The sequence below is a fragment of the Mirounga angustirostris genome, unplaced genomic scaffold (genome assembly GCF_029215605.1).
Source record: "Mirounga angustirostris isolate CCGP_5_RB_7025 unplaced genomic scaffold, mMirAng1.0.hap1 SCAF_10, whole genome shotgun sequence".
NCBI lineage: Eukaryota > Metazoa > Chordata > Mammalia > Carnivora > Phocidae > Mirounga > Mirounga angustirostris.
In genome coordinates, this window is record NW_026991718.1 from 119,838,941 (window position 1) to 119,852,726 (window position 13,786).

At 39.5% G+C, this 13,786-nt stretch overlaps 1 protein-coding gene across 1 annotated transcript in view; it reads left to right on the forward strand.

Annotated features, from left to right (window-relative positions):
- TOP1 (DNA topoisomerase I) overlaps nt 1-13,786 on the forward strand; it is an 89,519-nt gene that overhangs the window by 56,110 nt on the left and 19,623 nt on the right. The window contains exons 9-13 of the mRNA XM_045885768.3: nt 5,128-5,243; nt 9,455-9,576; nt 10,485-10,607; nt 12,357-12,544; nt 12,812-12,956. Of these exons, the coding sequence (XP_045741724.1) occupies nt 5,128-5,243; nt 9,455-9,576; nt 10,485-10,607; nt 12,357-12,544; nt 12,812-12,956 (694 nt within the window). The remainder of the gene's footprint in view (nt 1-5,127; nt 5,244-9,454; nt 9,577-10,484; nt 10,608-12,356; nt 12,545-12,811; nt 12,957-13,786) is intronic.

Consider the following 13,786-nt stretch of genomic DNA (forward strand, 5'->3'; position numbering starts at 1 on the left):
AAGAATCGGACGCTCAACCAACTGAGCCACCCAGGCACCCCTAAAACAATTTTTGAAGATAAAATGAAATGCCTTTTTTTTTTTTTTTTTTTTTTAGAGAGAGAGAGGGGAAGAGCAGAACCAGAAGGAGAGAGAGAATCTTAAGCAGGTTCCATGCCCAGCAAGGAGCCTGTCGTGGGGTTCCATCTCATGACCCTGAGATCATGACCTTGAGCCAAAAATCAAATGCTTAACTGACTGAGCCACACAGGCACCCCAAAATAAAATGAAATGATTGTGTAAATTAGGGGTTATTAGGAGTCCTGAGAATGGTGGGTTAGTAATTCATCAGTCTTTTATGTCTGTCAGGGTTCTATGGTGGGTGCTCAGTAAGTGTTTGTTGAATGAACAAAGATCATTTCCTTATCACTAGCTCCCTACTGTCTTCCCCCTTCCTTTGTAGCCTTGGCTGTTGTTGGACCCTGAAGCAGATATACTCTTATCCTGGTCCAGCCTTGTGTGGAATTAGATACCCTGGAAGGGTCTAATAACCTAATTTTGCTTCTGCGGTTGAAATCCTTATCAGTGTTGCCACGTATTAATTCTGAGAGACCGTAACCTTTGATTTTTATTCTTATTTTGGTTTAAGTAGGATTGGTTAGTCTTTAACTGAAGATGATTGGTTTGGGGGTCAGCAGTCTTCTATAGCCTCCAATGCATGCTGTCCTCAAGTCTGATTGTTAAATTTTGTGCTTTCTTAAGCACATTGCTTGATGGCACACTCTAAGTTTTTATAAGTAGAGAACAAGAATAATGGACCTCTTAGCTGATAGCTTGCCCTGTCTTCCTGTCGTGGTAGGCTGCCTGCTATATTCTGAAGTCAGTGGTCCACTTCTCAGTGTGACTTCCACTGACAGCCTAGTCAGGGAGTTAAGTGGCAGATACTCTTTTTTTTTTTTTTTATTCCTCTTGCTCTCCCACTAAAAGAGACATAACTTCATCACTTTGGCAAGGGTGCAGACCTTTTGCTTCCCCCCAAAGTCTGCAGATTGTTAATGTTGCCAAAAAGAAACCAGCAAAACTTTGATCTTGAGACTCTTCTTTGGTAATTGTGGAGAAGGGAAAATGGTTCAGATCCCCTCCGGGTTTCTTTATTGTATCACATTTTCCTTATAGAAACAATGTTATAAGTGGTGTTGGTATGCTCAGGCTTGGGAAAACTTAATTAACCGGGATCCCCCTGTTTTTAAGGGTTACCCATTGTAGGTGTGTGGGGTTTCAGGTCTGCCTTGAGTTAAATACACTTGTGTCAGGGCTGACGTGTTGGAACAGAAGTCCCATGTTTATTCTTCACAAAAAGACCTAGAAACTGGGGAATTCGTTGTTGGTGTTAGGTGACTTTTAAATGGAGGTTTCAGTCTCTTTTAGCAAAGGCAAAATGCTGTAAGGAGTTGGGGTTATACCAGGACTCACAAATACAGTCAGTAATAGTGATAAGAAATTTATGGGATTTGGATTGATGCTCTTCTCAAACCAGAGAAACTGTCCTTGATTCTAGAGATTAGCTTCAGGAAAGCTGTAGTATGTGAGCTTTATTTCTGAATTTTAAAAATTAAATATGCATTTTACAGTGTACTGTGAGGTGCTTGTTAACTGCAAAGGAACTTGATTTCAGACAGCTTATGGATGTTTACCTTCCTGTCTTAAACACGTTTCTAGCACTTTTCCACCTTCCCCTTTTCAAGCATATTTTACTGTCAAATTAATAACTGCCTTGAATTCATAAGCCTGCCATAGAGAAGTCATTTCGGTGTCTAAGTATGTGTTTTTCTTAATTTTGTTGGTGAGCCATTGATGCAGGCCTAGAAGGGCAACACTACTGTTTTTATTGATATAGTAATAGTTGTCGATACAATGATATCAGTCTCTTGAAGGATACTTTCTCTTTCGGTTTAAACTGAGTTTTAGTGTTGAGTGATTGAATCTCTTATTTTGCTTAAATGGTAAGTTACTGTGAGTCCTCAGGATGAACATGTTGGAATAGGAAGAATTATAAAAACAGCTTGGAGTCTTAATTAAAAAAACCACTGGAGTTGATGAGAAGAATGGAACCAAGGGAAAACAGGGTGCTCTGCATCTGCCCAGTTACTCTGTGACTGTTTTACATAGGCTTCTTGTAGTACATACGTGCCTGCACACATCATACATACATAGATACATACATACATACACGTGAATTTTCTCTGATTTGGAGAGTAATAGACTCTGGGATTTGGATGGGTACCTGCATCCAGGCCTTTCTATGCCAGTGTCTAGTTGGGAGATCCTGCCAGTTTCATATGTAGAGTGGTAGGTTGGTTACTGAGGATAATGCTCCTTCTAGGTTTAAGATTTTGTTAAATCTTGACTTGGAGGGTTTTTTTGTTTTTTTTTTTTAATTATTTTTAATTATTGTAAAACATAACATAAAATTTACTATATTAACCATCTTTAAGCGTGCAGTTAAGTGTGTTAAGTGCATTTGCATTGTTGTGTAACCCTTACCACCATCTCCAGACCTCTATTCATCTTACAAAACAAACTGTTAAACAGCAACTCTCCCTCATTCCCCCTTTCCCCTGGACCCTGGTAACTACCCTTCTGCGTTTTGTCTCTATGAATTTGATTACTTTACATACCTCATGTAAGTGGAAATATACAATATGTGGCCTTCTGTGACTGGCTTATTTCACTCAAAAAAATGTCCTACAGGTTCATTGATGTTGTGGCATGTGTCAGAATTTCCTTCTTTTCTAAGGCTGAATAATATTTCATTGTATGGAGAGACCACATTTTGTTTATCCATTCATCTGTTGATGGATACTTAGGTTATTTCAACCTTTTAGCAGTTGTGAAGAGTGCTGCTGTGAACATTGGAGAACAAGTATTTGTTTAATACCTGCTTTCAGTTGTTTTGGTTATATTCCTAGGAGTGAAATTGCTGGATCATGTGGTACTTCTGTGTTGCATTTTTAAGCAATTGTTCGCTGTACTGATTTCCACAGTGGCTGCACAGTTTACATTCTCACCAACGGTGCATAAGGGTTCTAATTCCTCCACATGGTTGTCAACACTTGTTCTTTCCTAGTTTGTTTTTGCTTTTATAATAGTCATCCTAATAGGTGTGAGCAGTATCTCATAGCTTTGACTTTATATTTCTTAATGATTGGTGATGTTGAACATTTTTTTCAGATACTAACTGGCCACTTGTCTATCTTTGGAGAAATGTGTATTCAAGTCCTTCGCTGGTTTTTAAAATTGGGTTGGTTGTTCTTTTGTGGTTGAGTTGTAGTTCTTTATTCTAGATGTTAATCCTTTATCAGATACATGCTTTGCAAATCTTTTCTCTCATTCATGGGTTGCCTCATCACTCTTGTGTCCTTGATGTACAATTTTTAACTTTGTAGTTCAGTTGATCTTTTTCTTTTGTTTCCTGTGCTTTGGGTGTCTTATCTAAGAAATCATGGCTAAATGCAAAGTCATGAAGCTTTTGCCCTGTCTTTTAAGAGTTTTATAGTTTTAGCCTTTATGTTTGGGTCTCTGATCCATTTTGAGTTTATTCTTCTGTATGGTATAAGGTAAGGGCCCATCTTCATTCTTCTGCATGTGAATATCTAGTTTTCCCAACACCATTTGTTGAAGAGATTCCTTGCTCCATTGAATGGTCTTGGCGCCCTTGTCAAAAATCATTTGACCATCTATGTTGACTTTGGTTTTATAGTGATGCTCTTATTATAGCAGTCTGATATGTATAATTTTTATTTAATGTTTCTGAACTTTGTTTAAAATGTTGGAGTTAGAAAAATATTGGAGTTAGAAGATGATAGGAAGTAATAGAATATGCATAGTTAGGCTTTAGAAGGATTCTGTAGAACTGTATGACTTTTAAAGTAGAAATAGTGAAGATTAAAATCTGTGAAGTTTTAAAATATTCCGTAAGACAACTGACGGACTCAAAAAAGCAAAATGGTGGCGATGGTGAGAAGGTCTAATTCCAGAAAAAGAGAGACGTATCAACCAATGGCAGTGCATGATCCTTAATTGGATCCTGGCCTATAAAACACATTTTGAATATAATTGGGAAGTTTTTAGTATGGTCTAGGTACTAGAGTACTAATTTTATTAGATGTGATAGTATTGTAGTTATGTGACCGAATATCCTTATTTTTATAGAGATATTTCCTGAACTATTTAGAGGTGAGGTATCATATCTGCAGTGTACATTGTTGAAATGGTTCAGCAAAAGATAGGAAACAGCGTAATATTAACAGTTGTTGAATGTAAGTGATGGGTATATGGTGTTCCTTTTATTTGTCTTTGTTTTTCTGTATGTCTAATTTTTAAAGTAAAAACGTTTTTTTGTTGTTGTTTTTTAAATTTTATTTTATTATGTTAGTCACCATACAATACATCACCAGTTTTCGATGCAGTGATCCACGATCCATTGTTTTCTGTACAACACCCAGTGCTCCATGCAGCACCTGCCCTCCTTAATACCCATCACCGGGCTAACCGATCCCCCCACCCAAAGTAAAAAGGTTTTTAAAAGCTGTTTCCACTAAACTTTACAGTCACTTATCAGGGTCTGCTATTAGATAGCTCTAGCTAACCCATAAGTACCTTAAAATCAGTATACACCAACCGAACTATTATTTCCCAGTCTTCTGTTGTATTATGTACTTTCTTATAGGGTTGTTTCCCCCTCTGCCTTCACCTGCCATCTCCATTCCCAGGAGGCCTTTTTCTGTGTATCAACAGCTAAGTAATACCTCTGCCTTGTATACCATTGCGGTAAAACAACTGTTTCCATTTCCATATCCCCCAGTTGTTGCCAAGCTCCTTGAGTGGGGATCCCTTGTATCCAGTCTTAGAACTGAACTGTTGAACTGTATTTTCCTATGTTCACCTGAGTATTCCATTCTGTTTGTTATGAGTGTTGGCTTTTTCAAAGTGAAAAATAATGGCTGTTTTGATCCAGGCCTTGAATGTGGGGCCCAGAGTTATTCTAGAGCACCAGTCAGTTGAACAGATTAATTATTTGGGCATTTACTAGGTGCTAATTTCTATATTAGGTGATCACTAAATGAGGTTATACTTTGTCTTTTAAAGGTGGGAAGAAGAGCGCTATCCTGAAGGCATCAAGTGGAAATTCCTAGAACATAAAGGCCCTGTATTTGCTCCACCATATGAGCCTCTGCCAGAGAGTGTCAAGTTTTACTATGATGGTGAGTTGTTCCAAGGCTAATTCTTGGCCAAGAAAAGAGTCTGCTTCTATTTTAGGAATAGAAAATGAGGAAGGATCTTGTGCTATATAATCCTTTTTGTTTATTTCATTTTGTTTTGTCCTTGTGTGGTTTGGGGGAAGGGTCATCAGGTGTTTACTTAACTCTTAAAGGTCCATTTGGTGATGAAGAAGTGCCTTGAGAAGGAGGCTGTTAATGTCTTAACTACATGGTCCCAAAAATGTCCATCTGCGTAGGTCACAGCATTGGTCCCCAAGTTAAATGTTTTGTAGAATTTTTTTTTTTTTAATTTATTCATTTGAGACAGAGAGATACAGAGAGAGAGAGAGTAGGAGCAGTGGGGAGAGGCAGAGGGAGAGGGAGAAGCAGGCATCCCGCTGAGCACGGAGCCCGATGCGGGACTCGATCCCGGGACTCCAGGATCATGACCTGAGCCGAAGGCAGACGCTTAATGACTGAGCCACCCAGGCACCCCCCCCCCCCAAGTTAAATGTTTTTATCTGAACTTCATTTCTGAGGAGCTACTCTTTGTAAGATTTATTAGAAAAGCCTTACTTAAATGGTAGTATTTTACTTTAGCAATACAGTGTAAGCTGACAAGCTGTTCATGATGAGAAATAGTACTGGTATTTGGTTGAAGATTAATTAGCCATCAACCTCTAGGTAGGGCTGGTAAGTGTCTATCACTAAGTATATATTGTAGCACAACACTATACCTTTATGTGCAGTCAGATTTTAGGAGCTGCCATGAAGAAGTGCCCTGCCTGGTTCTCTTAGAACACTCAGAATTATCCATTAACTACCATTGATATTTCTGTCCTTGAGTAGAAGAATTTAAGAGTCTGTCTTTGACACTCTTCCTGTTTGCAGTGTAGCACTATGCAGATGGGAATGCTCAGATGACCTCCCTCATTCCAAGAGTTCTACCCAGAAAGGGCTAGAGCATTTTCCCTCAAACCCTATGTGCTTAAGATTCACCGGGTAGATCTGGGCTCATTTAATAGAGGTAGAATAATAGTATTGGGTGCTTTTAAACCACGTGGTCTGCTCACCAAACTTTGAGAAATACTGGGCAGGAAAACTGCTGAAAGGCATTAGTGGTGAGTTGTGGTGCACCTCTTTGTCCACCAGCAGTGACCTTAGGGCCACAGATACTTATAGATAAAGGGTAATAGTTTATACTGAAAGGCTGGGTCTTGCAAATGGACATGTTAAACTTGGCCAGCTGGAATTCATTTTTTAAAACACTGTTTATTCAGTGTACCTGTGTTAAACATCAAGACCCAGCAGTGGACAATACCCTGTTTGCATGTCCTCAATGACAGATGCTTGCATCAGATAAACATTCTGACTACTGTTGACCAGAGCACACATAGTTGGTCATTCCTGGAGATGCTCAGGTATGACTCCAAAGCCAAACTCCAATGAGGAAAAAGAGCCTAGAACCTTGAAGAAGACAATCCTGGAAGTCCATGTATTCTGTAGCTCAAGTCTGGGCTTACCAAGAGCTTTAGAAAGCTCAACTAGGAAAACCCCACTTTGAGGTTCAAAATGATTTAAAGGAAAGCTAGGTTCTCTAGTCTCTGGGTTCTCTCTCTCTCTCATTTATTTATTTATTTTTAAAGATTTTTATTTTACAGTGAGAGGAGGGGGAGGGGCAAAAGGAGAGTGGGAGAGAGTCCCTAGCAAACTCCACACTGAGCGCAGAGCCTGACGCAAGGCTCAAATCTCATGACTCTGAGACCACGACTTGGACGGAAACCAAGAGTTGGACACTAACCAGCTGAGCCACCCAGGTGCCCCTGGGTTTCTCTTTTCAAGATGAGAAGCCAAGGCCTGAGCCAGGCATCACTGGTCACTATGGTCCCTTCCTCCATTCTTATCCAGTCCTCCATTATAGGAACTCCAGCTGTATCATTTTCTCAGTTGTTTCTTGCTGGGATTTCTTCCCTTTGATTGTGTAAACTCCCACTCTGTAGTAAGTCAGGATGTTGTATTTGAAGTCCAAATTGATACTGTAAGTCCTGCCTACTCTTTAGGGAAGAGAGTTCTCCAGAGTCCTTTGGACCTGCCAGGGAGGTGGGGCATAGGCTGGCTGAAGCAGTGACTTGCCTCTGCTGAGAACCTCCACTTTTCAGCTCTGACTCAGCAGTTTCTTCTTCCTGGAGCTCAGCCTTTTCCACAAAGTGCTCCCATTGCCAGGAACCTTCAAGTCATCCTCCCACCACTCTACTGCTGGGGGAGCTGTCATTTCCTCTTTTTATGGCTCATCTAAAACAGGAGGCATCAAAATTGCTTCCTCTATTGGTACAGAATTCAGTAAAATTGACCAAAGAGTCTCCATTTTTTTGTTTTTCAAATATTTGTTGATACCAGTTTATGCCAAACAGACCCAAGAACAGTTAAATTCTTTTGTGCCTTTTATTTCATTTATTTTTAATGACTTAAATGTTTTCCTTTATATTAGAAGCATGTTACAACTTTACTGGCAACTCTAGTTCAGACCTGAGTTGGGGAGATCCAAAGAAGTACAGGAAACCCTTGAAAGCTAATAACCCTATCCTCCCCAAAGTGTCTTCTTGCAAAGGCAGTTAAGGGGGGGGTTGAAAGGGGAAAGTGGCGCCACCTGTTGGCCATTTGAGTTACGGATTTCAAGCAGGTTCTTCCTGTCTACCCTGGCAATTTCAGTTTTGTGCCACAATTCCCTTCATCCCTGCAATTAGGGGTGATAACTTCCAACCATCATGAAATGAGATGTCTTCTGAGTTTTGAAATAAATGGGTTTCTGGTTAAGTTTTAGTTTTCTATAATGAAAGTGAAAATCCTTGGTGAATTACTAGTACCTGTGTAATAGTAAGGCAGTGGAATGGTGTTTAACCTCATTTTAGGTATATTCAAATTATTATGCCATGGATTAGTTCTAGATGGTGTTGTAAAGTTGGATAGTCAGGAAAAAAGTGGAAAGTGGCCCTAAGAGTACTGTTAAAAATACTGTATTTGAAAAGTAGATTAAACTCCCAAGTACTTCCCTTTATTACTAATTAGGTATACACAAAACCCCTAGGCCTCATTCAGATTTACTTTACAAGTTAGCAGTTTTCATTGTGTAACATCAGGATTCCTGTAGAACAGCTTTTACTAACATGTCCACACTACCAAGAACCCCAGTCATCCCTTGTGCTCTGGAAGTCTTATTTCCTTGAAAGAGGCAACCTCAAAGTGTCTGTGTTCCAGAACAGTCATCTCAAGCTCTACTATGCACACGTGCCAGCTGAAGGTCTCTTAAAATGCACTTGCTGAACCTGTAGATCTGGGGTGGGGCCTGAGATTCTGCATTTTTTTTTTTTTTTTTTTTTAAGATTGATTGATTGATTTGAGAGATTGAGAGCATGGGTGGTGAGAGGCAGCAGCAGAGTCTTAAGCAGACTTCCCACTGAACATGGAGCCCAAGGCAGGGCCCAATCTCACGACCCTGAGATCATGACCTGAGCTGAAACCGAGAGTCAGATGCCCAGTCGACTGCGCCACTCAGGTGCCCCAGAGATTCTGCATTTCTAACAGAACTCCCACGTGATGCCAATGCTGCTGGTCTGTGAACCACACTTTGAGTACAAAAGTTCTAGAGGAAGGTCTTATTTAGATTTTTCATGTGGGATATCTGGGCTTGCCTGCTATGGATATATATTATTTTATTCATATTCCACCCACCTAACTTTAAAGAAGAAAGATGCCTATTTCTTTTCCCCACAATTCCTTTCTTCCACTCCCTGCCCTATCCCTTCCTCCCCTTCTTGAACAGAGGCTGCTTAGCTTAGCAGTGGCAGGAGTCCCTCTGAGGATTTGATTTTTAAAAACCATTGAAGAGGTGTAAAGGACCCTGCTTGCTGAAAGGAAAAGGAAGAGTGGCTGGGCCTCCCCCAGCTCATCCCTGTCCTGAGCAGGCACCTGGGAACAGTTTACTGGCATAGTCTCCAGAGAATGACCCAGGTAAATATCTGCTAAAGAGAAGGAGAATTTATACAACTAGATATAAATCGCTGTATTGTCTTTGTTGTTGTTGTTACCATGTGTCATCAGACCTTTTTATACCTTGGGAAGGTAAACCATCCGTTAGAAGACTTCTCCAGAGCTTAGTATTTATACTCAAAGCATGAATTATACACCTCAATTTTTGGAACCGCTCTTTCCTCTAGGTAAAGTCATGAAGCTGAGCCCCAAAGCAGAAGAAGTAGCTACCTTCTTTGCAAAAATGCTCGACCATGAATATACTACTAAGGAAATATTTAGGAAAAATTTCTTTAAAGACTGGAGAAAGGTATTGTAGCCCATGTATTAATATCCTAGCACCTTGCAGAAATATTAATCAGGGACTAAATTAATAAACTATAACTTTACAAAAAATTCTGTGGTGTAAAATTTGAGCTTTATGAATTTTTAAAAGGTTTTCTTTTTTTCTCTATTCACTGTATTATATAGGGTTTCTTTCCAACAATACTTATATTTCTTTCCTCTCACACTCTCATATGGCTGCAGGAGGGAGTTTATTAGGCCACACAAAAAAAACCTCAGCTTTAGCTGAGCAGAGGAAAGTTTCTCTCTGCAGGACTGCCTGTTCTCTATCTGCTATTGCAAAGAGAGATGTTAATGTGATGTTCCATTCTGGTTCTGTCTTACTTGCTTTTGGTACTTTCTGCTCTTGAAATCACATTTCCTACATCTGTCTAGGTGATTTTAAACAATCTCATTCTCAATTTGGATTATGTGGACAGAGGCTGAGCTGAAGCTTACTTTCTGAATAGCTCTGGAAATAACATTTAATAAGTGAGTAGAGCAGGGATAATGTTTCTAAGAGAGAATGAGTATGGAAATATTTCTCTCATTACTAAAGCAAATGATATATATTCATGTTTCTCCAACTGTGGGATACATATGCTTGCGGATGTGGCAGGGTGTAAGGAGCCCAAGAAATTACATAAGAGTTCCATAACCTTTTTCAAGGAAAAATCATGTAAAGCATTTTTCTGTTAAATATCTTACATAGAACAAAGTAATAAAGTTATGTTTCTTTTTTTTCAAAACTCATGAATTTAGACTATACCTCTCTAGACACGTTTAGTTGAAAAAAATGGTGCTTTTCTGTAATCACAAAGAAACCTATGGGGTAAATAGTGTATTTACCTTCTTCTGTTCCCCCCGCCCTTTTTTTTTTTTTTTTTTGACTAGGAGATGACTAATGAAGAGAAGAATATTATCACCAACCTAAGCAAATGTGATTTTACCCAGATGAGCCAGTATTTCAAAGCGCAGTCAGAAGCTCGGAAACAGATGAGCAAGGAAGAGAAACTGGTACTACAGAATTTCATAAACCTCTGGAGAACTTTGGAATAGTGTTTAGTTCATCTAATTTTCTTGGTTCTTAAAATACAGATTTGACTTTAGTAATATCACATGGCTCTATACTAAAGATTGAGGATTCTTGGTCTAGTAAAGTTTAAATTTTCTTAAGGGTTTTACATAGATTGAAAATTGTGAATAATCACTTTATTTAATGGCTCAATGTAAGAACCTGGTTCTCTTGTGACGTAAAATCCAGTCAGTAACTCCAGTAATACAGTATTTGAGGATGGACAGACCTGCACAGTGGCTCCTGGATTTTAGGATTTTAAGACAGCTACAATAATACTGCCTCTGTATACCTCCTTGTTCTTGATCTATTTTACCCTGGAATCTAGCCATGCTCATCGATCTCCATCTCCACTCCAGAAGGATCTTTCCAGTATCCAGGGGGATGTCGTTTTCTTCTGGAGTACCCGTAGGCAAACTATAGGCTGCTTATTTTTATTAAAAAGTTTCATTGGAACACAATCACATCTACTTGTTTACATATCATCTATGGCTGCTTTCATGTGACAGTGGCAGAGTTGAGTAGTTCCAACAGAGACTGTAGCCCTCAAGCCTAAAATATTTTCTATTTAGAAAAGGTTTGCCAGCCCTTGATCTAAAGAAATCCAGGCTAGAGTTTGTCTTGTCTGTCTTTTTTTTCCCTCCAAGCTGGAGGTCCAGTAGTTACGAATTTTAAGGAATTTCAAAAATTTTTTCAAAAAAAAATTATGAGTTACTATAAGAATGATAATTGCATCAGACTTTTCAGTCTCAGTTGAGTCTTCTCAATATTCCAAATTAGTGAAACCTGGTTTATTCTTTACTGCAGGGGTGTTTTAAAACTTAAAAACCACTTTGTTCTTGTAAATAGCGATCCAAAGATAGGGAGGTTTCACAAGTATCACCTTGTCAGAGTCCTGGCCAAGGACACCTCTTGCCAGCAAGTTCTGAATCTGTTCCCACCCACAAGGCAACAGGACTTAGTTAAGTTGAATTTCTAAGTATAATATGAAGGTATAGTCAGCAGAGGGTAAGGAGGCTCCATGTTCCACTCCCACTCCTTTTTTGGAGCAAGGATTGCAAAGTATACAATGTATGTATCCATATACCTAGGACGGAATCTGTGACAGGTATGTTAGAGCTTGAAAAACCATCTGAAATGCTGTTCAACTAAATGTGTCTGGAATCTACTAGAAAACATGGAGGTGTTCTTTATGAGGCTCATCATAGACTCTTCCTCATCTTCCATTTTGACACTACTCAATAAAATTATGTTAATTTTTAAAGTTATATTTAAAAATATCTAGGTAACATGTTCTCACACATAAATCCTTTAAGAAAATCAGTTTTGAATCTGTAGTTGGAGTCAGTCCTCAAAGGTAGATATTTTGGGGAATTTTATTGTACTTAAAGTTTGACAACTTTATGAGAGGTTATCCCTATTTGCATTCCTCTCTTTTTAAAAAAGTTTTTTAAAAAGTTGTATTTATTTAAAGTAATCTCTGCACCCAGTGTGGGGCTCAAACTCATGACCCTGGGATGAAAAGTCGTATATGCTCTTCCAACTGAGCCAGCCAGGCACCCACATTTGCATTTATTTGTTAGTGATTTTTAGACTTTTCTGTACCTTAAGCTGTTCTTGAATAAGAGATAAAATATGAATAGGGAACAGCGATTTGAGCCCATTTTGAGTACTTCCTTGCTGTGTTCCAGAAAATCAAAGAGGAGAATGAAAAATTACTGAAAGAATATGGCTTCTGTATTATGGATAACCACAGAGAGAGGATTGCCAACTTCAAGATAGAACCTCCTGGGCTTTTCCGTGGCCGTGGCAACCACCCCAAGATGGGCATGCTGAAGAGACGGATCATGCCTGAGGATATCATCATCAACTGTAGCAAGTGAGTGCAGTTCTTTGTTTGGGCCAGAAATCAAGGGGGCAGGGGAGTTCCTTTGTTCTTGGGAGTACTGTTGCTGGGATCTTTTCCCAGGCTACGCAGAACTGTTGGGAACAACATGGTATCTCCAAATACTTTCCAATTACTGACTGGTGATGAGGAGGAAACATGGAAATACATGCTCAGCAGATTTATCCACTTTAGGTCATGAAAGGTGAAACTGTCCCTCGCTTCTCATTTCACTGCCCTCCTGCTTTGTTATTTCCACAGAGATGCCAAGGTTCCTTCTCCTCCTACAGGACATAAATGGAAAGAGGTCCGGCATGATAACAAGGTTACTTGGCTGGTCTCCTGGACAGAGAACATCCAAGGTTCCATTAAATACATCATGCTGAACCCCAGTTCACGAATCAAGGTAAGGGGTAGCTAAGAGCTATACCGGTTAGTGGGGCTGATCTCTTTTGTTGAAATGTAGTGTTCTTGGTCTCTAGAATCACTGTGACAAATAACAAACTCTCCACAAAATAAGGCAAGTATCTTCATGCTTAGCATTATTTGGTGACCTTCCTAAGAAATACCCATTTTCTGCATCACATTATAATCTGATTCATTTATTAATTCACAAATATTTACTGAAATTCCAGTATGTGCCTGGCATAGTGTATGCATGATGTTAGGAATTATGTTGGTAAACAAAACAGATGCAGTCCCTTCCTTCATGGTGCTTACTGTCTGGTGGTTGGAATGTGATAAAGAATACAATAAATGTGGGGCACCTGGGTGGCACACTCAGTTGAGTGTCCAACTCTTGGTTTTGGCTTGGTTCATGGTCTTGGGGTCCTGGGATCGAGCACCGTGACCAGCTCTGTGCTCAGCGCGGAATCTGCTTGGGATCTCCCCCCCATTTTTTTTTTTTTTTTTTTAAGATTTTATTTATTTGAGAGAGAAAGAATGAGACAGAGCATGGGGAGGGGGGAGGGTCAGAGGGAGAAGCAGACTCCCCGCCGAGCGGGGAGTCTGATGCAGGAGGACTCGATCGCAGGACTCTAGGATCATGACCTGAGCCGAAGGCAGCCGCTTAACCAACAGAGCCATCCAGGCGCCCTTTTTTTTTTTTTTTTTTTTTTAAGAATGCAATAAATGTAAATTTACTTCTGTAGCTTTCTTCCTCACCTTTCTTGGCCTTGAGGAAAGGAACATGATTGCTCTGAATCCAGAAAGTCGTAAAATCTAGAGTCTTACATA